General features: G+C 41.5%; 1 protein-coding gene across 2 annotated transcripts in view; it reads left to right on the top strand.

Moving 5' to 3' along the window:
- The first annotated feature begins 1,540 nt into the window (after positions 1–1,540).
- Positions 1,541–25,941, top strand: part of NAPB (NSF attachment protein beta) — a 54,260-nt gene continuing 29,859 nt past the window's right edge. Inside the window, exons 1-3 of one of the 2 annotated variants that reach the window (XM_058563345.1) lie at positions 1,541–1,682; positions 20,989–21,068; positions 25,314–25,430. In XM_058563345.1, coding sequence (XP_058419328.1) covers positions 1,585–1,682; positions 20,989–21,068; positions 25,314–25,430 — 295 coding nt within the window. In that variant the 5' untranslated portion in view covers positions 1,541–1,584. Of the gene's footprint in view, positions 1,683–20,988; positions 21,069–21,102; positions 21,178–25,313; positions 25,431–25,941 lie in introns of both variants that reach the window. The other variant, XM_058563344.1, reaches the window with a different exon arrangement.

Raw genomic sequence — 25,941 nt, 5'->3', positions numbered from 1 at the left:
GCCCAAAGACTTATCTGGAGTGAAAGAAACACGGATTTCCCCTTTGTTTCTCTAAAATTCTTCCTGCCAAGCCTCTTAGCTCTACAAAGACCCCCTGTTTTCTTCTTTTGTAAAGGTGGATCTGAGAGAATCCATTGTCCTGCCTTCTCGCTTTGGCCCATTCAAATAAAACTTTCTCCATCTCCAAGCACTGGTGTCTGAGTGTTCGGCTTATTTCACATTGGGCACACAAACTTGAGATTAAGAGGTTCAGTATCACTGCCACCTTTAATTTTCTGCCTCCTTCTTCCCCCATACTGCTCCAAAAGCACACACATAGCTTTTGGAAGTTAGAATAATGCATGTAGTAAGAGTAAATAAACTCTGTCTGAAGATGTGAGACTTCCTTCTCTCTCTAGAGTGCCTGCAATGCGTGGACTCTGTGACACGTGCTTTAGTTACCTTTCTTTCTAGGAGTTGGCCCTCTTGCCTTGCTGTCTAAAGACAGGATTCATTTTCTTAGATATATTTTGTGTGCCAGAGCCCACAGTGTATTTATTAATAGTTTGAAATTGTCACAAGTTCTCATTTGGCAGTGATTTTCATATTTGCTTCACCACCTCTGCTTTAGTATTGCCAATGTAAATGGTCTAGAGTTTGTATTAAAAAATAACTCCCTCTGGGACAGGCCTGGAAATCCTTAGCACCCGAGGGCATCTATCTATGGATACTTCTCCTAGAAAATTAGACGTCTTCCTGGCAGGCAGGACTTGCATCCCAGGAGATGCACTCTCTATGGTCACCATTATATAAAGGATAAGAGAGCTCAATGGCTCACATCCATTGAAAAGAATTCAGTCAATAAAAAGAGTAGATTGGTCATTAATGCAACTCATTAACAATCAAAGAAGAGAGGAGAGACAGAAAGGTACAATATGGGGAGACTGAAAACTAACTCTGAATTCATACTAGCGAAAATGATATATTCTTAAACGTCTTGCTCGGGAGATAAAAATGGCTGTTTCTGCGAGCTGTTGCTGGTGAGTGCGTGGGCATCACAAGGTTAATAAAATTGCTTTCGGAGGCTGCTTTAGCTCCTTTGCAGAGCTGGGGCATAGGTTGAGCGTTCCAGTCTGTTATCCGTTTCCTCATCCATCCCATTGCCATGTGTCAATCCTGACGAGCAGGGATTTTTGAACCAACGTGATGCTGCGTATTTGAGTTGATGATTACTGGAAGCCAGGGGTCATTTTCCATTTCCCGCATACCTAAACGATTAAAATTTACCTTGGCCTAGGACCCCTACAGAGGGTCACACTCCCCGGGCGCCCGCGGTCTCCACGCTCGGTTCCCACCACACCCAGCTCTGCGGCGAGCTGGCAACTGTAGTCGACCGGCGAGCTTCGCCGCCGCCAGACCCGGGACCACAAATCCCGTCAGGCCGCGCGGCCGCGTCTGCGCTCCCCGCCTCCAGACCCGGGACTACAAATCCCGTCAGGCCGCGCGCCGCGCCTGCGCTCCCCGCCGCTACGAGAGGCGAGCGAAGCCTTGGACGCCGCGTCCAAGCCGCCTGAGGAGGTTTTGGCGGCGGCGGCGGCCGGCGACATGGACAACGTGGGGAAGGAGCGTGAGGCGGTGCAGCTGATGGCGGAGGCTGAGAAGCGAGTCAAGGCCTCCCACTCCTTCCTCCGAGGGCTGTTTGGGTGAGCGCCAGACCGCGCGTGCCCTGAGGGTCTCTGTCCCGGGCCCCTCCCTGGCTGGCTGCCCCCCGCGCCTCCCTTGGGGTCCCCCGGAGCCCGCAGAACGCCCCAGGGGCCCTCAGCCCCACACACCCTCCAGGGCCGCAGAGCTCCCCCCCAGCCCCTCGGCCCGGCGCTGTCCCCCTCGGTGCGGGGGTCCCCGGCCTCGCGGGCCCGCGGTAGCCGGGGGTGCGCGGGCCCTCACCGCCGTGCCCGGCCGGGGTGTTCCTCTGGCGGCGGCTGGACGCGTTGCTCGGGGCCCGGTGTCGGGGGTCGTGAGGCGGCCCCGCGGGCGCCGGAGGGGCGTCTGGGCGCGTCCCCGCGGAGGGGCAAGTGGCCGCGGCGTCCCCGTTCCAGCGGTCAGGGGCCGTGTGCCTTGCACCGAGTGGGCATTTGGTGAATTGTCGTGGGTGAACGAATGCGTCTTCTCGGCATAGTATTTTTCCTTCACCGGAGACTGGTGTCGTGGCCAGGGCCTCCTATTTGGTTATGGATGAGGCGGCGCCTGTTGAAGGCAGCGTCCTTGGGGGAATCCCGTTAATTTTCTATAATTTTTCCGTGCTCTCTAGGGAAGGTCTTAAATTCGGACTTCCCCAGAAGCAGAGCCTGCACTGGCAGTTGTTGGAAGAATTATGGACGGTTGAATGAATGATTCAGCTGTTTAGGATGAGAGACAGAAATTTCGTAGTGGTTTTTTGTTTTGCCTTTTGAAAGCAAAAGATCCTCTGTCGACACCAAGAGCGTGTTCTCGTTCTTGAGAAGCACCGGTGGCCCCTACTTAACCATACCATGATTAGACACAGTTTTATTTCTGTACAAATTCAACGTGGAACCTGCTTTTTTTGCCACGTTCGTTCTTTTGGTTATAATACTTTACAGTTGTTGATGCATCTGCTGGAAATGCTTAAATGCAGGTTTCATGCAGTGCACAGTAGTACGGGCTGCAAAGATGCATAAACGTAAGAGTCCTTGTCCTCAAGAACCTCTCAGAAGGCATTTATCCCAGCTGGTTTCCGTACTTCTCATGTGATGTGTGGTTTGGAATATAGCAGTGAATTTTAAGTTTCTTTCCCTTTCAAAGTAATGACAGTACATGAGGAACGCTGCCTAATCTTGATGCTATCCTTAAAAATAGATTATTTCTCCGATTCACAAAACATTTAAATTTATTCAGATTAAATTGAGTGTTATGGTACCTCAAGCCAGGAGGTGATCTTAATGTCACAGCGTATTTCAAGCCAGGATGTGCTTCCCTGGAAGAGACAGAGGAGGAAGGCATTACAGTCCTTGATGCTTGTTTCAGCGGAACATTCCTTTTTGTGAAGAGGTGTTGCGTTGTTGGTTTTGTGAAATTAGGCCAAATCTTGAGCCAATAATTCTAAAAGGATTTTGAAAAGCCTTTTTGTTTTGAAAGAACCGTCTCTTTTCTCCTTGACTATTGATCACCTATTTCATTGACAGGCCATATAAGAAGACTTGCATCTTCACCATTCACACTCAGTTTGGGCAAAGTTATTGCATCCTAGGTCAGACCTTGGTATAGCAGGTCATTTTATTATCCTAGCTTTGGGACCCGGGGCAAGTTACTTAGCCTCTCTGTGCCTCAATTCCCTCTGCTATAAAATGGGAGTAATAACAGTTCTTCTCATAGTGAGGGGTCAGTGAGTTTATGCTTGTGAAGTGTTTAGTACTGTTGGAGCTGGTGATTATGAAATATTAATTAGCATATTCAGCCAAATTGTCAGCCTCAGTTATTTATCAAGGAAGCAGAGAGCCAGATAGATTGACTTTTCCAGGATTTCAGAGCCAAAGACCTTTTGAACTGGATCATTGGTCTTTTAATGAAATAAAATATCCGAAAGAGCCTGGTACCATGAAGTGTTATGGAGGACTGTGTTATTTTCAGTAATACTTGGGTCCAGCAAAGCTTGGGGAAGAAGAATACTCAGAGTTCTGTGAGTTTTAATAGTGTTATATAATTATTTGAAGCCAAAAACCAAGCCTAGTTTCTCTGTCAATTACAATGGGAAGATAAATTCTGTATCAATTTTAGATGTTTAGAATCCTATGTTGTATGTGGCGTCACTTGCACCTGTCATCACCCTTCTAGGCTGGAATGCATGTTACTCTCCCCTGCCCCCATTTCCTTAGCTGTAGAATTTTCCTTGCTAATCGTCTACTTGTTATCCTTTATTTAAACCATGGTAGACCCTCTTTGAGTCAGACTCCTGAATTAACAAAGTAACATACATACCAGGTATCATCTGAGCCCATATATTGATAAGAGCTGACCAGTTAGTGCTTTCAAGAGGACAGGTGATGCTGTTTTGAGGCTGTGGCAGCCATTAAAAGCTGCTCAGCATATTGCAGATATTTCAGATCACAGACTCATTCTCAGCATCCTAACTGCAGATTAAAACCTATTCATCTCCTTCACTCAGTGTTTATCCACCATCCAACACTGGTTTTGTGGCAATACTGTATTCTCACTACTCTTCTGTAGCTCTTCCTTTTGTGTTGCTTTCAGTAAAATTAGATGAAAATATGCATTGTATATTTCTGAGAAAGGGTCAGTCATGTATTTCTTCTGTGTGTAAGGCACAGGTCTCATGCTTGTCTGCAAGATGTCAGTGTTCCTTCCCCAAATCCCCCCTGCTGGAAAAGAGCTGCTGAGGGACCAAAGCATCACGAGAACCACTGTTAGACAGTGTTGTGTTTTTGTAGTTGTGGAATTAAATTAAAACTTCCTCTTTCTAAAGGGCTTAGCATAGTAGAGTAAAACTGCCACAAAAAGAATAGGTTTTCATTTCATTTGTTTCCAGCGATGAGCTATCAAATTTTGTAGTTAATTTCAAATTCTAATTTAGAATCTTAATGAACTGCTATATTGTCTTAAACTGGCCTGAGTCTGACATTAAGATAGTTGTGAATTGTGAAAGCCTCTCTCACTATCCTCTCCATCTTGTTACTAGGAGACCAGATTGGGGATAACCTGCACAGTGCACATCAAAGAGAGTGGCAGCTTAAGAATGACAGTGGGAAGATGTTCTGGATGGTTAATGCTATCGTCTCTTGCTTTTGAATGTTCCCCAATCTCAAAGCTTATAGAAGAACCATAAATCTGGCAGGGTCAAAGTAAATTTAATGAAAGGCTGTATTGGGTTATCTTGAAATAATTGTGAATCTATAATTTCTTAGCTATTTGTGAAAATTGGGACTATTTCTTAAGCATTGTAGGCCATTAATTATCAGTATTCTTCACTCAGTTTTGTTTCGATGAAGATTGTGTTTAAGTTTTGCCAAAATATGGTGGGGACACGTAATAGCGTTTATAAAGCATTTAGGTCTTCCTCAGTTACGATAGATACTCAAATGCAGATTGAACTTTAAAAAAATCATTAGGCTCAAATTTACTTAGAGACCGGTAGTATAGTATAAGGAAAATGTATGTACTGACTGTATTTCATGTATATATTATATAATTAAGAAATAGAGGAACCTATATATTGGATAATTATTTCATATATAATGAACTATAATAATATATATTATTATATATAGGAAGACTAAATACAGGCTCTAGTTCTCTCATTTACTAGTTTTGTGACCCTGGCCAAGTAAATCATACTTGGAGCTTCTGTGTTTTCAGCTTTCAAACAGGCAAGGGGACAGAATCTGCTTTTCAGAGTTGTAAGGATTGAATGAGGTGTCAGAATGCTTATTAAGCTACGCAGCTATATTACTGTTAATTATAATCATTTGGTTTTCTAATTTTAGTATCAAGTTACAGTTTATGTATCAAATGATAAACTATTACCAGATTGGCCTTTTTCTGATTGCATTTTTGCATTGTTCACCATATATGCTCTCATTCTTGTGAGCCCTGTGAGGTGCAGAGTTGTTTAGAAGAGGTAGGGAGCGCCCAGTGGTGGTGTGTAGGTTTAGAATGTAAGCTCCTGGGAGCCGGTCTGATTTTATGGCTGTGGTCCAGCACCTCACCCAGCGCGTGGCAGGCACTAGGCACTTAGTGAATATTGGTGGAGAGAATGAGCGGATGCATGCTAATACAAATGCTGATTTTTTTTTCCTCTTTTTTGTTTAGTTTTCAAGAGCAAAGGCAACAAAGTGAAGGGGAATTCATGTCACTTTCTTCTGTGTTTTACTTAAATATGTGTTTATTATAAACGTAGCAGCTACACAGGGTAGAAAAATGCAAGGAGTACAGAAGGGTTTCAATTGAAAAGTGCAATTTTCCCTCAGTCTTGCCTGTCCTAAATCTTCCCCAGAAGTAACTGTTTCTAACTTTCATCCTAATTCTTCTGATGGTTACCACCATAATTCTAAATAATTTTAGAATACTTCTACTTCTGAAACCAGTAAACAGCCATTGATGATTCGGTAGCTATTAACTAAAGTTGTTTTTCTTTTTTGCAGTTACTGATTATAGCTTGTAGTTGTTCACCCACCCATTGTTAGCTGTGCTGCTTAGGCAATATGCTGACTCCCACTAGGTTCCTACAGATAACATCTCCCTGGTGCCTGGGTCACCATGGTAATGGGTCTTTTTCAGGAATTAGGACCCCCTTGTCCAGTTCAGGTCTGTTGAGACCACCCACTCATCAACTAGGCCCTCACAGATGCCCGATAAGTGACCTTTTGATGTCAAGAGGCTAAAAATTCCACTCCAGATTATGCTAATGCCACCATTTTGTGAACATGCGTCCTATGAGGAGGCATAAAGTTTGACTACGCTTGCACAGATCATCAATTACTTCACCTCTCCTCACCTCCAATCATCTATCTCCACATTTCAGACCACCTTGCCCCCTACTCCATAAATATCCCTGAGTCCCCATTTTTTGAGGAGACGGATTTGAGACTCGTTCTTCCTCACTTGGCTGCCTTGTGCTTAAAACTCTCTGTCTGCTGCAATCCCATCGTCTCAGTGTTTGGCTTTCCAGGTGATGGGCAGAAAGGAACACGGTTCGGTAACACTTCCTGATTTATTAATTTTAGACAGTATCTATCAATTCTGCTAAAAATGGTGAAGCTTATATGGCCTTGCATTTTCTCCTTTACCTAATTCTCAATCTCTGAATATTACCTTTTATATGTAAATAACATATTTAAACCTCTAATTCTACTTTCAAATTTTTTCAGATATTTCCCTATTTCTGTAAGTTATAGAGTGGCCATGAATATATTGTCCAAACTGGGATATTTTTGAGATGCCAAGAAAATGGGTATAAACCAAGAGTGTCCATGCAACCAGGACACAGGATCATTCTAGGGATAGGAGACTTCATACTCTGTCCTTGTGCTTTCACTTGGTGTTCATTTGATTAGGTGGTAAAATCAGCAAAGCTTTTGTACCTGCAAAGAATTTTCAGTGATTGGTACTTAGAGTTCAGTAAGGAAACTTGGGAAGTAGAATTTCAGAATGTTAACCATTTCTGTATTTAAATGGAGCTTATTATAAGTAATGGTAATTTGATTAAAATCTAACAAATTAATGGATCAATATTTTCTTGAATTAAAGTATTTTTTCAAGGTAAGGAAGCATCTGTCAATTCCTGTTTTAATGGGTGTTTTCATTAGAGATTGAATGAAGAGTTGTATTTTGAAGGTCTTTTCAATACCTGTGGAGATAAACATGATTTTTCTCCTTAGTTATTCATATGTTAATTAATGGATGTCTTGATATTGAACTGTCCTTGCATTCCGTGAATAACTCTTTTGGATTTATAATGTTTTTTTTATTTTTTAATTGGCTATCAGATTCTGTTTTTAAATATTTTATTTCAGATTCTTTTATTTATAATTCTTTTGTGTATAGTCTTCATCAGATTGAAGTATTGATGTTAAAGGTGCCTCATGAAAAGAATTTGCAAGTTTTTCTTTTTTCTTGTGCCCTGGTCTTTGAAGGTTTAAGTAAAATCCTTTTATATGAAACTATCTCAGGATTTTTGGTGGGTATTTCTTTGATAAGTTTCTCTTTTTTTCTCTGGAATTTGTAATGTTTACACTTTCTCTGCTGAGGTCAGTTTTGGTAAATTGCATTTTCCTAGGAAATTATTCATTTCATCCAAGTTTTAAAATTTATTTGCAGAATTGTGCAAAGTAGTCTTTTATGACTTTTAAAAGTTCTTTATTTAAGTAGTTATTTCCCTCTTGTGACTTCTTTTGTATTTGTGCTTTTCCCTTTTCTTGATTCTTTTGATTCTTTTTCTCCAAACAACTAATGTTTTGACTTATTAGTTCTACTAGTTTTCTGCCTTATTAATTTCTGCTTTTACCTTTTTTGCTTTCTTTTGTTTTTCCCTCTGGCTTTCTTGGGGGTAATGGGGGATGGTATTTAATTTACTATTTGCATTGTTTTATTTATATGGATCCAAGTATTCATGGATGAATTCGCCTTTAAAATTGTATTAATGTTTTAATTATATCCCATAGATCCTGATATATAGTGTTTTTATTTTAGTTGGCTTCCTCTTTGACCTACGAGTTGTTTGAGGGTATTGTTCCAGGTGGAAGGGCCTTTTTTGTATGTTACTATTAATTTCTAGTTTTACTTCATTATAATCAGGGAACTTACTTGAGGTCTTCTTTGCCACCTAATATATGATTGGTGTCCATGAATGGTCCATGTGCCCTTGAGAAGAAGTTGGATTTTCTCTTATCAGAGTGTATGACTTAATAGAGATCCCTAAGATCTAGTTATTGATTATATTGTCTAGGTCTTTGATGTCTGTGTTTATTTTTTGTCCACTTGACCTGCTTTGGACTAAAAGAGGTATATTAATGTCTCCTTCTATAAGTGTATTTCTGTCTTTTTGCATGTCTTGTAGTTTCTGTTCTATAAAGATGGCTACTGTGTTTTGGTACATAGATATTCACAACTAATATAATTTCATTATGAATTGTATCATTAGCATTATGAAGTGAACTTCTTTATCTTATTTGATACTTTTGAGCCCAAATTCTGCCTTGTCTGATGCCAGAGTAGCAGTCCCTGCTTTCTTATTATTTGCATTTGTCTGCTGTAGGACTGTATTATGTAAGAGGATTATACATTCTGCCAGTTGCCGGGTGACCTGTGCTGCCCAGCTCTGGGAGAGTGTACTTCCCCTCCCCATTGAGTCCGTCTTTGCTTATGATTGACTTTGACTGAGGAGTGTGAGTGGAAGCAGTGCGGGCTCTATCTGAGCTGCAGGGACCATCCTGTGCTTCTGCCGTGGTGTTTTTCTCTTGATCATAAGAGGAGTGCGTCCCAGATTGGGGCTGCGTTCCAGAATAGAGAAGGATGACCATGGAGAAAGAACCAGCAGAGTCACAACCAGCCTGCTATAACAGGTAAAGTGAGCAAGAGAGGAGCCTTTGGGAAGTTTTGGGGTGTTTTTGGCCGCAACAAACCTAACAAAAGCTGGTTGATATGTTTGGTATACTTTTGACCATCTCTCTATCTTAAGCCTTTCAGAAAAGCTTTATTTTAGTTGTCTCTCTCAATTTCTTGTATTGAGCACAGAGTTGGGCTTTGTTTTGTGAGCAAATCTAAAAATCTTCAGCTCATTTATATTATTGGTATGACTGGTATATGATTGGTTTTTAATTCTATCATCTTTGTTATATATTTATTATGTATTTATATTATGTATATTACATTTTATTTGCAGTTTTTCTTCATGTGATCTCTTTGCTTTTTATTTTGGAAATTTTATATTTTTGTTCTACTGGTTACCATTATACTATGAATCTTTTTTAATGTGCTTAGTTCTTTTTCTTTACTTAGGCACCTAGTATTTTGTCTGTTCTGGAAAACACTCATTACCTGTGTGTTAGTCAGTGAGCATGTTCTTCTTCCCCCTTTCTCCAAGGTGTGTGTGTGGCGGGGGGAGGGTGGGAGGAGGAGGTTAAGTAATTTGTACTTTGTCATAAAAAACATTTTTGCATTATTTTTCTAGCCTCATCTCTCCTTTTTTAGTCTTGGATCTATAATAAAACATATTCAGTGCTACCACCACTAGTCTTTTTACTGATGTTTCCTAGTCATCTCTTAGTTGGAAGTTAGTGCTGTGTTCCTTGAGTTTTTGTTTCTATCAATGGTGGATAATGGATGGCTTGGCTGGCTAAATAATCCTTGGCTCACATTTTTTTTCCCCTTGAGTTTCTTGAAAAATGTTGTTCCTCTTTTCTCTTCCTTTGTATGTTGCTGTTGAAGTCTGATGCTTACTTGATTTTCTTCATTTTGTAAGTGACTTGGCAAAAAGGTTTTCTTTCTTTATAAAATCTGATCATCTGACTAGGCTGTGTTCACAGTAGACCATTCTGGGTCAGTTTTCCCAGTACATGATAGGTCCTTTCAGTATTTAGATTCAGATTTTCTATTTGTTAGTTTGCAGCCTGGAGAGTTTACCCGGTGTAATCTGAAACTAGTCCCCGTACACTGAGGGCAGGAGAAACCAAAGAAAGAGGCAAACCACTCCAGACTGGTAGGTGGCAGTTTTAATAAGCAAGGGCGCTTATTTATGAGGCTTGTCTTGGACGGCCACAAGACGAGTAGATCTCCACACGCGCCTGCCAGACTGAGGTCCAGTCACTTAGACTATCCATGTGGTCTCAACTACACCTTACTATCTCAAGGCTGTGTCCTTGGGCAGCCTCTAGCACGGGGAAGGCAAGTGGAATGCACATTCCAAGGGCAGGAAGGAATGAGGAGCCTCCAGTTACCTGAATGGGGCTCACAGGTCAGCTGGTGGTCATGTCCTCTCAATGACCTCCTCCAGCATTGTTTCCATAAAATTTTTGGAGATTGTTGTTTTAAATATTGTTTCAATGGCTTTTTTTCCTCTCTTCTTTAGAGACTCCAATTACATGGATATTGGTTCTTTGCCCATCTTCTATATCACATTTTCTCTGATCCTTTTTCCTCCTCTATTTCATTTTCACCCTCTTGACTTTTTTCATTTTTCTCCTCAGTATCAGTAGAATCTGTTCTCCCGATACATATGTTACAGCTAAGATTTCATTTCTGAGGTGATTTTGTCTTTTTCTTTCCTCCTCGAATTTGAAACAAGAGTTCATTGCTTTATTTTTTGTGCATGTAGGGGAGGAAAAACTTAACCTTTTTCCTCTATTGTCCGAGATTCTCCTCGGTAGTTGGGGTCCTACAAGTTAGACCAACAAAAGACAGATTAACAAGAGAAAAACAGTTTATTAAACACTTGCAGTGATGCATATCTCAAAGGGGTGGTTAGGACTTGGGCTTATATAGCATCTTAACAAAAACAGTACATTTGTAGAGAAGTGTCAAGACAAAAAGTTTTAGGCTTCCAAAGGCAGCAAACTGTGGGAAACAAATGGAAGAAGGTTTGTTTGTGCAGGTCCATCTCGGTGCCAACTTTCGGTCTTCTTCATAACCATAAAACTTCCCCAGGAGAGCAGATTAATGGCCGTCCTCATTTCTCAGAAGTTTCTGCTTTTAATCAGATACAGGGAGCACTGAGAATGTGTCTTTCTGCATCTGCTGATTCTCATTTGCCTCCAGCTCAAAATAATCCTTATGTCAAAATGGCATGTTTTGAGGTGGCATATTCTAGCTCCCTGCATGCTCTTCCATTCTGAGTTTTGAATTTCTGACTTATGGTGTAGTTTTGTTACTGAACCATGTGGGCTCGCCTCCTGGTGAGTTAAATAAGACTCTACACCAGTGGAAGTTGTCTCACAAAGTAAAGTGTATTTGCAGCAAATAGGAGGCCATGAGGAGTCATTTCCCAAGTCATGATGTCCTGGAACAAAGGGAAGCAGGAACTTTTATTTCAGATGGGGAATGAATATTCAAAAGGGAGAGGCGGGTATTCGCTTGCACAGGCTCAGTTGGAGAACATGCTTCCACATAATGAGGCCTAAGCTCCTCCTGGAGAGATCTTAGCATTAAAGGTAAGGTAAAGGTCATGGGCATAGCTCTTGTGGTGAGGCTTGGTCAGTTTCAGGATGTTGGTGGTTACATCTCCTTAACATACCAAAGGAAAGAAATTAAGGTGGAGAAACAGTTCATTGTTTCCAAGTGCACCCTTGAGTTTCTCCAGGTGCCTAGTTGGTGACAGTTTCATATCTGTAAATGTTTGTTTAATAATATTTAGATTATATGGGATTGTTTTCCTCTGCCTTCTGGTTGTTTCAGGAAGCATATTTTTGTCAGCTACAAAATTTTTATTCCTCTTATATAGTAGTTTTGTATGGATGCTGTTTGCCTTTTTCTGTTTAATTTAGAGTTTCGTGAGCATGTGTTTCTATGATGGGAGATGAGGGTATCAACTGAAATAAAGAGTCTGGGTAGAGGTTGATTGAAGGAGTTTATTTGATAATCAAAGTGAGGAACTCGACTACCGAGTGTTTTGAGGAACTGCTCCGAGGACCTGCTCCGAGGTCTACAGATCTGAGTGCGGTTTATATACTTTTTAACTAAGTAGTGTCGGTGCAGGAAAGGGCTTACACATCTAATAGCCATAAACGTTAAAGAGAACATGAACAAGAGCTTTTTGGTTGTATGTCAAACAAGGCTTGGAATGTCGGTGTTCTCTACGTGTGGAGGGAGGCAAGGACCAGAGTCGTTACTTTTTCCTTCAATCTCTAAGAAATGCAGCTGGGAAATGTGGGAGCAACGTACCCTTTATCTTTCCTGTTGTGGATCTCTCCAGCTGGCGTCTTCAGTCATGAGGTATGGAGTTGCAAGGTCATTCTAACACAGGCTTTTGAGGCCTGCAAGGCTGCTTCACAGTACAGCATGGATTTCTGTACTGACTTTAAGCCTATGCGCCTTGCTTGCTAGATTCGCCTGTTAGACCAGGGAAAGAGTTCCCAGTTTCGCTCACAAAGGGTTTGGGTGGCTTCACAGGTTTATTAGTTTTAATGCTCTCTTCTGTTGGTACTGACATGGCCAAAATCTTGTTTGTGACTCATTACACAATTTCCATGAGACAGTCTCGAATGCCCCTACTTACTCAATCGCCTCTGGCTGGGAGCGAAGGCATTTACCTCAGGAAGTGATCAGTGAGTTGAATCTCCTGCCCATGTGTTCCTTGAGGCGTATCGTACCTTGGAATGCAAGGGCACATCTCATTCATCCACCCCCATGCCCTAATCTTTGAGGCTAACCAGATCACCTGATACTTTTTCCTTTGACATTTCTATAGAGTAGTAAAATAGCTAAAATCGTATGTAACGGCCCCGCACAGACTCTTGCACCACAGCTCTTTACTGCCCATGGGTCCTGTCCCCATGCTGAACACAAAAGAAAGGTGCACGAAGGAGCGGCTGGTGTCTGAAAATTCTTTTTCAACTCGAGACTCAGCATCCCCACATCTGTACTATTAAGTGCAGTTTCTGTGACGAATAGTGTCATGGGGGGTGGATAGGAGCTTGATATGACTTCCAGTTCTGTGATACTTTGTTTCAGTAAGACTCTTAGTTTATTTCCACCACTTGCTTTCTTTCCTTTCACTACCAGGCCTCCTCCTCCCCGAGAAGCAGTGTCTTCTGGAGACTGCCACCTCTGGCCAAACCCCCCTTCCACCTCTCCTCTGATGCTCAGGCCCTCTGTGGCCCTTCCTTGCTGAGGTATTGCTCCACGTGAGCTGCTGCTGTTAGGACCCTGCCGCACCCCCTCTTGTGTCCAGGCATCCCCTCCTCGTTTCTGGCGGGGGGCTGTGTCACCGGCTCTGCTAGTTTGGGGTTTTTATTTCTCTAGTTATATTTAAATAGAGTGTTGTTGAGTTCTGTCTTCTAGTTTTGCTGTCAACATGGATTACTGGGGGTTGTATCTGCTGCTTATTGATCTGTATGGTTTTGGAGGATGTGTGGACAAGTTTGTATTTAGGCAGCTACCATTATTCTATGGGAATCACAAGTCTCGTCAGTATATTTTAAAGATTGAAATTCAATTTAAAGATTGAATTTTTTTTAAACTTCAAATTAAATATAAAAACTTACCTTGGCAAGTCATGTGTGAGTCATTTCTGAGTTTATCCAATAATTAGTACTCTTAGCTTTAGTTGTATTTAAGTATTTTGGTTTGTTTTATTAATAGTTCCTATCTATAAATATCTCCCCCCTATAAGCAAGGTGACTCCCCATATCAAGTTGAGGCACTGGAACAATTATTAAAATAAAGTCCAGCTAGCTTTCTTTGCTCTACCTGTTCTCATAAACTTCATTTCAGGACATTATGCTTAAACACAGATACTTTTGTCAGGCATTCCTTAAATGTCTCCAATTGTTTCCTGTGTCTGAGAATCTATGACTATTTTTTTCTTAAATAAGCAGAAATAAAACGAGAAGTTCTTAGAAAATTGAATGCTAGGGTCCAAGACAGAGAGCACTGAGACTGCATTCCCCCTGTTCAGTCTGCAGGCTGCTCTGGTGGGATTTCCCTCAGGCTTGGAGGAGTGGCCTGCTCTGTCCTGGGAGCATGCAGCTAATCAATGTTTGCAGGTAGTTTGACTCCAAAGCCTGCATCATTGCCGCTAAGCGCTTCCTGCTACTGGTTTGTGAAAAAACGAAGGACCTCAATCTAGTGGTTACAGGCATTTGGTGTAAGAATTCAAATTAGCTCTCTGAAGAGTCTCTCTCTGGGGCCTCTGTATCTCCCCTGCTGCAGATATCTCTGCTTCCTGCATCACATGAAAGAAGTTGGAGTGTTTATAAGTATATTAAACCTAGAAATAAAATAATCTTGAAAGGGTAAGTTTATCTAGAAAAATTTCAAGATTTTAGACTGTGGAGATTACAAAAATGAAGTATCAGATGAAAACTAGTTGCTTATGGAGGGTAAAAAAATGATATTAGGGATCAAACAATTCCATATGAGTGTGATGTTGTGATATAATGAATATATATTTGTTCTTCATCCCCAGTTCCTGGGACAAAACTCCTAAAACCCTTGTAATCCTGAGCGCTAAGGTTGAGAGAAGCTTCTTCTGTTATTCATAACCAGCTTCTTTATAATAATATAATAAGCATACTTGAGTTTATGCTCATGGGGTGACTCTTCCTGGGTCCCTTGATGACTTCAGGATAGGGGCTGGTTGTCAGAGGAATCAACCTTGTGTTAGAGTGTTGGAACTCAGCCCGGTCCCCGAACCTCCCAAGAGCGGAGAGGGGCTGGAGGTTGAGTTAATCACCAATGGCCAATGATTTAATTAATCATGCCTACGTAATGAACCTCCATAAAACCCCTAATCGATGGGATTCAGAGAGCTTCCGGGTTGTTGAACACAGAGAGATGCCGGGAGGTGGTGTGCCCAGAGAGAGCATGGAAGTTCTGTGCCCCTTCTTCCATACTTTGTCCTGTGCATCTCTTCCATTTGGCTATTCCTGAGTTGTATCCTGTATCATAAACCGGTAACCGTAAGTAAATTGTTTCCCTGAGTTCTATGAGCTGTTCTAGCAAATTATTGAATCTGAGGAGGGTCTGGTGGGAACCCCTGATTGTAGCCAAGTTAGATATGTGAGTATCACGGGAACTCACTACTTGTGATTGGCATCTGAAGTGGGGGCAGTCTTGTGGGACTGAGCCGTTAACCTGTGGCGTCTGCGGTAATTGTGGGTAGTTAGTGTCAGAATTGAATTTAATTGTAGGATACCTAGCTGGTGACCACAGGGAATTGGAGAATATCTTGGTGTGGAAAACCCACATATTTGGTGTCAGAAGTGTTATGAGTAGAGAAACAATGTTTCCTTTAATGGTAGAGGTATTTTAAACAGATTTTGAAATTTTCGTTCCTTTTCTGGACGCTTTCTAAATGTATTTGCTTGCTTTGAGTGACACATGTGAAAACTTTTTAAAAACTATAATGTGGATAGTTTCTTCTGTCCAGACACTGAGCAATCAGCATTGTTATTGAGGCCTGCGTGCCAGGCCCTGTGCTGGTCCCTCTCCTCAGAGCATCAGTCTAGTGGCTAAAGTGTAAATAATGAGAAGGAGCTCGAGTAGTTGATGGGGTTTTCCCCTGAGGGTCCTGGGCACTGCTAAAATGATCCATCCCTGTGTTCAGTCCTTTGACATAGTTTGACATCCCTTCAGGGTATTCTGATGATAGAGCTGAGTTTTGTCTCTAGTTCTGCTTTCACATCATCACAGCACTGTCACTGTCGCTTTTTATATTTCTACTCTACTGTGTTGTGATTTTAGAAGCAGCTTTCTTTCTCTGCAGTCGTCACCTTTTCTTTCAGGAACATCTCGTGATGTGTGTGTGCGCTGTTAGTCCTCACGAAATCTACTTTAAAGACTCCCTCCTCCTGTTACCAGCGCATTGGGTTCTTGTTGTCCCCCAGGATAGAAATCAAGAGAGATGGCAAAAAGAGATGGGAGTAGAAAAGTAAAAGTTTATTAGCTTGTGTACAAGGGAGGCACAAGGGAGACGGTGCGGAAAGGAAAGGGGCAGGTGACCATCTTGTTAGGGAGCCGGACTGTGGGGCTTTTATTAGGCAAAGGCTGGGGAGGAGTGCCTTGTCATGGTGTGTAGAGGTGGGGTTGTGCTTGCGCTTGTGCTGTTTGACATGCCGCCACATGTGTTGCACGTATCATTAGCATGCTAGCTCTCCACCCCTGGGTGTGATTTTTACTACAGTAATGGGGCTAAGGTCACCTTCAGCCAACTCCTGGGTGCTAGGGTGCGTGCATAAGCCCAGGAAAGTCCGGAGGCTGTGGAAGGTGGATCTTGGTGGTCTCTCTCTGATTCTCTTAGCTTGCCGATTGATTAGGGGCCTTATCTTGGTAGGCCAGGGGCCTTAGCAATAGACAACCCTATTTCATTAGGCTGGTGCCTGTCTCACTCCCATCAACAATTTTAAAAGCAAGACTTCTGATTATTTGAGGATTAATTTTGTTTTCTGTTTTCGTTCTTTGGCTCAGAAAGACTTGCCCTAAGCTAACATCCATTGCCAGTCTTCCTCTTTTTTTTTTTTTTTTTTTTACTTGAGGAAGATTGTCCCTGAGCTAACATCTGTGCCAGTCTTCTTCTCTTTGGTCTGTGGGTCACCATCACAGCATTGCTTGACAAGTCGTATAGGTCTGCGCCCAGGATGTGAACCAGTGAACCCGGGCCACCAAAGCAGAGCCACAGAACTTGAACCACTCAGCCATGGGGCCCGCCCCAAGGATTAATTAGTTTGTAAAAGATCAGTGACTTGTCTAAGTCATCTGAGCTCATTGAAAAAAATGGGCTATAATTCTCTTGGGTTGATTCCCCCCTCCACCCCCCTACCCCTCAGGCACCTAAATGGGAATAGGCAGGATGGGATAGTGAAGAGAGGCAGGGACTTGCAGACCAGGCTCAAGGGCACAGCTCTGCTGTTCACCTGCTCCTGATGGGACATGTTGTGGCTCTGACCAGGTTTCCTCAATGGAACATGGTACGGATTGGACACTCTCACATTTTTTCCAACCCTGAAGTTTAATATTCTTTCCTCAGCATTCTGATCTCCTCGTGGGCAAAAACTTTCTTTTCTTAGTGTTTTCTAGCACGTATTGATCTCAGTGAATGTTTCCTGAATAAGCATGGCCAAGAAAACGGGAGTGTTGGCCTTGCCCCTAGAATTGGTGGGGGTGGTGGGGTCAGCTGGGGCTGCGTGGTGGAGGGGGAGTTTGTGGTGGTCGTGGTTGTGGCGGGGGTTGGGGTGCAGGAGTGGTGGTGGTGGTGGTTCTTATGCAGGCTGGTGATTCTTAGACAGTTTTCTTTCATGGTAAAGAAAGTGTTCTGTTCTTCAAGGTGAGGATACCATAATTCCCCAAAATAATTTGGCTCAATTTAGTGTCATGTACTTACATTGTATCACTTTATAATGTAGATTCCCTCACAGAAACTTGTTTCTGTTTTCAAAGATCTTCTGCTTCACTATGGGGGCTCTGGATAACAATCAGTTGAATTATTTGAATGTGAATTCTGAATATTTGTCCTTAAAACTTATAAAAATTAACTGTCACAATATATAACACAGTATGCATTTGGAGTAATGTCAAAAGTACATTTTTTCGTGAATTGTTAAAGTTATGTTCTGTTTATGAAAGGTGAGTTTCTCTAGTGCTTTTAAAATGAAAATACTTCTGGTGATTCTCTTTTAGTAGAGGGGAGGGTCTTGAGTCTAGCAGGGTTCATTCATTATTTTTATATAAAGATCACTGAACTTGAAGTCAGATGTCAGCTCCGCCACTGACCTTGGCTGGTTGACCTAGGATAAACCGTTGACCACCAGATGCTGTGAAATGGAGACAGTCTTTCATGGTTGTTGTATGTGGAAGTATCCAGCATAAAACCTAGCGTAATGTAGGCGTTCTATTATTCCTAGCTTAATCTGTCTCTGAAAATAATAGGATAGAGTACATTTTAATTCAGCTAGTTTTATTTGGAAACCTTTAATAAGAATGCTTGCACTATAATTACAGTTCAAGATTCCTGGTATACTTAAGAAAAAGAAGACACAAGAAAGTGGCAAACCTTTGTTAGCTTTAAGGAGCTATGACTAAGGTTGAAAACTTTCTCATGTTAGGAATTTTCCATTGGGGAAATTAGCTAATTGTTTTTTTTTTTTTTTTTAATATATAAATTTGAAGTTGTGAAAAAGGGACGTGAAGGTATGAGAGAAGGCTGTGGCTATTCTGACACTATCGTTGATGTGATTTGTTGCCATCCTGTCATTCACTGTGTGACATAGCCCCCACAGTTGTTTTTTGGGGGGAAGGAGATATAGCTTTATTGAGATATAATTCACATACCACACAATTCACCCACTTAAAGTGTCCAATTCAGTAATTTTTAGCATATTCACAGAGCTTCCAGCCATCACAACAATAAATTTTAGAACATTTTCATCACCCCAAAAAGAAACTATACCCTCCTCTGTCTCCATTTTTCTCTAATACTCCCAGCTCTAGGCAACCACTAATCTGTCTTCTGTCTATAAAGTTGCCTATTCTAGACCTTTCACATAAATGGAATCATATAGTATGTGCTCGTTTGTGACTGGCTGCTTTCACTTAACATGTTTTCAAGGCTCATCCATGTCGTAGTATCTATCAGTACTTCATTCCTTTTTATTGTCCAATAATATTCCATTGTATGTGTATACCATATTTATTCATCAGTTGATGGGCATTTAGGTTGTTTCCTCTTTTTGACAATTGTGAATAATGCTACTGTGAACATTTGTATACAAGTTTTTGTGTGGACATAGTGTTTTCATTTCTCTTGAGTGTGTACCTAGGAGGGGAATTGCTGGGTCATGTGGTAACTCTATGTTTAACTCTTTGAGCAACTGCCAAACTGTTTTCCAAAGCGGCTGTGCCATTTCACATTTGTACCAGCAGTGTAGGAGGATTATACATCTGGGTTATACATCTTTCCTGACACTAGTTATTATCTGTCTTTTGATTCTAGCCGTCCTAGTGGGAGTGAAGTGGTATCTCATTTGTGGTTTTGATTTGTATTTCCCTGATGCCTAGTGGTGTTGAGTATCTTGTCGTGTGCTTATTGGCTATTTGTATATTTTCTTTGGAGAAATGTCTGTTCAGATCCTTTGCCCACTTTTTAATTGAGTCATTAGTCTTTTTATTATTGAGTTGTAGGAGTTCTTTATATGTTCTAGATATAAGCCCCTTATCAGACAAGTCCCTTATCAGATGTACAAATATTCCCAAAAGTTTTTATGCTTTCAATACATAATTATAATAACCATCGTGATTGAGTCCCTAATCTGGGTTAAGCCCTGCACTGCAAACTGTGTATGGATTTTTTCTTTTGATCTTCATAATAACCCAGAAATATAGGTCATATTATCCTCAGTTTACACATGCAAAAACGGAGGCCCAAACAAGTTAAAGAACTAGCCTACGGCCGGCCCCATGGCTTAGCGGTTAAGTGCTCGCACTCCGCTACTGGCGGCCCGGGTTCAGATCCTGGGCTTGCACCGACGCACTGCTTCCCGGGCCATCCTGAGGCCGCGTCCCACATACAGCAACTAGAAGGATGTGCAACTATGACGTACAACTATCTCCTGGGCCTTTGGGGGGAAAAAAAAGGAGGAGGATTGGCAATAGATGTTAGCTCAGAGCCAGTCTTCCTCAGCAAAAAAAAAAAGAGGAGAATTAGCGTGGATGTTAGCTCAGGGCTGATCTTCCTCACAAAAAAAAAAAAAAAAGAACTAGCCTAGGGTCAATTAGTAGTTAACTGCCTAATGCGAGAGTCACACCTGGGCCTAAAAGTATGCCCAGGCCCGCTGCGCTGGAACTCAAAGCTGTGCATGCCCCTCTGCTCAAGCTTGGAGGCTATGTGAGTTCCTGGCATATTCATATCGTGCCCACTCTCCGAGGGTCAGGCTTGACCTCTCCTGTCTCTTAGTCCTTATGTCCATACTCTGCTCTGAGTTCTTCATTATGTGTACTGCACAGTCTACTTTGTGCTGGTTCTTTGGTTATTTTATGTTTATGATGTAGATAGAAAAGATAGAGAAATATTGTTCATAGAGAGGCCTTAGCTTAGTAAAAACAAGGTTGAATTTAAAAACTCTGGTGGAAGTTACAGAGGATTATTTTTGCCTTTATGTGAGAAGAAATTTCTAAGCAGCTAAAGCTGTCCATCAGTGGAATCACCTACCTGGTGAAGAACTTTCCAGAACAGTATGTATTCAGGCAACATCTCTCAGGATGTTGAAAAATGCATTTCCACCTGGGATGAGGAGCTGGACCTTGAGGCCCCTTCCACGCTGGAGAAGGGCTTGTCCCCTGCCAGAGCCAACAGATAATACAACTGTAGAACAGCGTAGTGCTTTCTCCTATGCTCTGGCTTCAGGTTTTGTTTTTATTTTTAAGTCTGAATAAACATATTGCTAAACTCTTGGAAATTAACAAGGTAAAGATGTCTTTATCCTTCACAATTTAATCTCCTTTGAAAAATGTACTTCTGATTTCTCAGACTGACATAAAACTTCAGTTTTCATGTGTGGAAAAGACTATAGTTAAGTGTGTAGGCTGTAGGGTCAGCCAGATCTGTATTTGAGTCTCAGTTATGTGGTATCCTTGCCATGTGATCTTACTTTCATATGCCTCATCTGGAAATCTGAGATAATATCATCTCCTTTGAGCAGCTGTTAAGATTCTGTTACGCTTATCTGGCACATAGTAAGTGCCTATTAAATGTCTGTGATTTGAGGGCGGGAGGATTAGGGACATGGCTGGTTATTATGGTAAAACTTAACCTCGTTTTAAAATTTTTCTTAGAGGAAACACGAGAATAGAAGAGGCTTGTGAAATGTATACCAGAGCTGCAAATATGTTCAAGATGGCTAAAAATTGGAGTGGTATGTATGAAGTTTTTGTTTGTTTGCTTTTCAGGTAAATAATATCATTTTGAAGGAGGAAATGACTGTCTGCATTTCCCTTAGAAAAAGACTTCTGGCTCTGAGACAGGTATCAGTGCTGAATAACTGGTGTGGTCACTGTGGGCTGGGAGAAAAGGACCTTCATCTAAATGAACAAAACTTGAAATCCTGACTAAAGTTTAAGCATAGAGACCATTTCTGTTTTAGTTTCTATAAACCACTTAATACAGTAGGTATGTGGTAATTAAAAAGAGTTAAAATTACTTGAAATTAGGAAGAATAATCTTTGCTTCTTCTTAATGTGCTCAAATAAATCCAGTACCATAAGGAATGAAAATCATAGTAAAACTCATTGAAAACAAGTAGGGTAAATAGAAATGCCTGCTTTTCTTTACCTAAACATTGGTTGAGAATATCTAACCATTCCTTACTCTGAGAACAGCTCTGTGATAACTGATTGTGGTTCCATTGAGAAATGTGATGGGGGGGTGTTATTTATATAAACCCCACAAGATTTGTCGTCATTTTTCAAAGTAATACTTTCTACTCAGTGAAATTACACATGAAAAAATCAACAGAATTATTCTTTTTATTGGTCTGAGAGGGGATGGCTCTTTCTAACACTGATTTGAGAAACAAATTCATCCCTTTCCCCTGGAAAAAGAGGCTTATCATGGCTCAGTGAGAGGGTATTTCTGTATGAAAATGGAGAGGACTTGCAACCAGTGCAGGGATGGGTCTCTAGCCGGGCCTGCACCTGCTGCATGACCTAAAGCTGGGCCCTTGCCCCCTACAGGGCCTTTTCCTCATTGCTTTTTTTTTCCCCAGCCTCATTGAGATATAACTGACACATAACATTGTGTAAGTTTAAGGTGTACAATGTGTTGATTAACCCATTTGGTTTTAAGGCTGACGCTTTAAAATCATTTCAATGAAGAAAATGCTGTTCAACTAGATGAATCTGAAAGGTGCTTTCTGGCTCCAAAAGTCTTTTTATAGGTTGAATTTTAGGTAAAAAGGATATGTTATGTTTTTAAAATGCACTTACCTGACTTGTATTGAAAAAAATGGAGGAGAAAAGAGTATTGTCTCAGCATTCCCATCTTTTGTTTTGTTCAGTTCTGGTAATCATAGGTAAAAAGTGATCTTATCTGAAAACACCACTTATCTATTTTATCTGGTGACCAGATGTTCTAACCTTTGGAAATTCCATTTTGGAGGGGCCATTAATATTTGTATAACCGAGGAGGTTCTGTATGTACCCCCCACCCCAATCATCTCTTGCCTGGACTGACATCTCCATGCTTCTGTACTTTTCTAGTTTGTTTTAATGAAGAAACCAAAGTAATCCTGTTAAAACATAAGTCAGATCATGTCATTTCAAATAAGAGCTCAAGTCCTTGACAGTGGCCTTCCAGGACCTACCTGATCTCCCCAATCCCTTCCGGTCTCTAACCTCATGTCCTGCCCATTCCCTTGGTTCACCCAGCTCCCTGCTTAGAGCCTGTGCACGTGCTCTTCCGTCTCTCTGGCACTCTCTTCTCCTAATAGAGCATGGCTAGTTTCCTGCTCCTTTCAGGCCCTTCTTCAGAGGTTATCTTCTGTGTGAGGTCTTCCCTGGTCAACCCTTTTAAAGATAGCAATCTTCTCCTTCCTGGAAACCCCTTTCCCTTTTCTCCAATGTCTTTATCACCATCTAGCAAAAGTAGATGAGATACATTTATTCATTTATATTGTTTATGTGTTTTTTATTATGTGCTGTCCCTCACTAGAATGTAAACCTTAGAAGGCCGGGATGTTTTTGTGTTTCTTTTCTTCTATACTTGCAGCTCCTCGACTAGTGTCTGCAACACAGTAGATGCTCATGATATTTGTGTAGTGAGTGAATAAATACTAGGTTCTTTAAAATTACTGCCTTGTTGCAATGATGGTGATGATACCACCACTGCATCTCTTTATAGTTTTAAAAGTTGTTTTATAAAGATTAAGCTAATTCACATGGTATTCAGCTTTTGAGAGATCATCCTGGCAGATATTAGACCAATTTTACCCTCGAGGAAATTGAGCCTGAGAAGTGGTGTGACTCTAATTTAAAATACGCTCCTTTAAAGATGCTTCCGAGATTGAGCTGGCATTTGTTAGCAGTGATTGGAATGAGTGCTCAGAGTGAGAAAATAAGCCAGCAGTTAGTTTTGGAAGGCGGAATCACGAAATTGCCATGTTAAAGCTCTTAGTATTGTCTGGGGAAATGGAGCTAGCCCGAGAGTGCCTGGATGTTGTGGTATTACACTCAGTGAGGAATGGATGGACCATGATTGCTTCTGGGATAGTCAACACAGATAAACTATGTAAAATGAAATTACTGGTGGAAGAGGGATGACATTTAAACATGCCAAACCACAGGTATGATCTAAGGATAGATTTGCATGTAATGATGAGAATGGCTAACATGCGTAACTAGAGCCAGGCTATTCTAAGTACTTTACTTGGGAGGTCCAAGTTATTACTACACTCTTCTGAGGCAGAGCCCATCAGAACTGTGATTCAGCTGGTACATTCCTGAACTGCCACTTGGAAGTTAGCTGCTGCCCCAAGTACCCTGGGTGCCTGTACACTACCCTGGCAGTGGCCTTGGCCCCTCCTCTGGGACTGCCAGCCTCATGGGTCACCAACGTAACGGTTAAAGCCTGGCAGGCAGGGCTTCTCCAGCCCCAGCGCTAGCTGGGGGCCAGCGTCCTCTCTGGTTGGTCAGTGCCTGTGCCATGCTGGTGGTTAAATATTATCAAAACTGCCCGAGCACTCTTTGTATCTTGCACAGAACAAGAATTGAATCTGGGCAGGCTGGCTCGGGAGTTGGTCCTGTCTGTTTTTCCTCAGATAAAAACAGAAACCCAGAAACCTGAATGGGAATTATGGGTTACCTCTGGAGAGGGGTTGGGACAAGGGATGGCAGCTGAAGCTTTAGTGGAATTGAGTGCTTTATATCTTAAAAAGAAATTTAAAGTAAATGTTTAATACCAGCAGTGGGTACTTAGGTGTCTGTCACTATTTTCTGTACTTTTCTGAATGTTTATGACAAATTTTTTTTAAGTACGAAAGGTTTTGTGATATCCTTAATCGTGCTTTTCCTAGTGGAGCAAATTCTTTCCCCTCCATTCCTGTTGGTACTAACTTCCCTATTCCAGACCTTACTGAGCTGCGTCTCCAGAGGCCTCTGTGCTCCCCGGTCTGGGGGGCTCATTTTTCGGAGGACTGCCATGGTGTTCTCTGAAGTGAGAACCTCGCGATGAAGTGGATTCATCCTCATCCTGGTTTCTCGTGTTGACATTTAAAGCCTCCCTGACGGGCCTGGCGCGTCTTCAGCCTTCAATTCCATTGCCCCAGCACGTTCATTCCTCCTCCTACAGGCAGCACAGGCTTGTCACTCGCCTCCAGTTCTAGCCCTTTCTTGCCTTCAAGCATTTGTTCCTTGTTCGTGTGACTCCTCTGCTAGGGATTTCTTCCCTCATTCTTTCCTGCTACTCCAGAAGCCACAGTCCTTGATCCAAAACCTTTTCTGAAAAAATTTAGTGCGTAAACTTGCATGTTGTGCTGTGTCCCAACAGAGACCTGGGCAGCACCCCGTAACCAAACCCATCTGTAGTTCTGTGGGGCAGTGTCCGAGTGTTCACACGAAGTGAAATAAAGATAGATTAAACCTCATATAAATTTCAGTCAGATTTTGTTATGAACTTAAGAAAAAACTTCGTATGGGCCTAATTTTCACTCTTTGAGAAATTTACTTTGTCCATGAAGCCTTCATTAGCAATTTCTTCAACAATGACAACTAAGTTCAGTGGACACTGTAAGATAGAAAGACAAGCAAATAAATATCCTTGACCTCAGTGTTTTACTTTCTTTAAACATTTGTACCTTGAAGCCCCCAGTCAGTGTTTAGTGTATGCTGGGGAACAGAATGGAACAGCCCGGGACTTGCCTGTGGCTGTTGAATGGAGGCCAGGTCTCCTGGAGCTGAGAGAAGCTTTTATCACTGTTTGACTTGATTCTGGTTGTTTTTATATACATCTAAGATGCCCTTGATCACATTTACTGTGCTTCTGACTAGAATGCTTCTTTTCAGTGAATTGGAACTTTCCTAGGAGTAGGTCCAGCACTTAGAGCATGGGTCGTTCTGTGGGAATACTTGTTCCTCTGTGTTTAATTGTAGTAATTTGTCTTCTTCAGCTGCAGGAAATGCGTTTTGTCAGGCAGCCAAGCTCCATATGCAGCTTCAGAGCAAACATGATTCTGCTACCAGCTTTGTGGATGCTGGGAATGCTTACAAAAAGGCAGACCCTCAAGGTAAGGCACGCCTCCGTCTCTGCATAACTAGGACAGTAGGGCCGATGTTGGTGACCTTTTCCACAGGTGACACTGCTGGACCTTTGAATCCTGGTAAAAAGAAATTTTTGCACTTTGGAATAACAGAGATTTTGGTAACTTTAGGGATTTTTCTTTAATCATTTGGAGCTTTTATGAGAAGAAAATATATTAAATTTATCCTGACTGTTTAGTGGTCAACACTATTTTCTTAAACTCCATTTATGTTGCATTTTGGAGGATTTTTTGGAAATTGGCTTTAATTTTATCTAAGACTTCTTCTCTCTTAATTTTATGAATGTGTATATTGCTCATTAAAAGAAACTAATGTTCCCTTACTCCTAAGTACCTGAGTACCTGGTGTGTTGTAAGATCCAGTTAATGAGAGATTGTAATATCGAATAGTTAAAAACAACTTATTCAGACAGTATTTATCTGAATTTTTAAAACATGTTTTTCAAAAAATTGGTTTTGAGGAAAGAATGAACTTGAG

Source organism: Diceros bicornis, chromosome 19, assembly GCF_020826845.1.
Source record: "Diceros bicornis minor isolate mBicDic1 chromosome 19, mDicBic1.mat.cur, whole genome shotgun sequence".
NCBI classification, from domain to species: domain Eukaryota; kingdom Metazoa; phylum Chordata; class Mammalia; order Perissodactyla; family Rhinocerotidae; genus Diceros; species Diceros bicornis.
The sequence above is the reverse complement of the archived record's forward strand: the minus strand, read 5'-3'. Positions and strand labels throughout refer to the sequence as shown.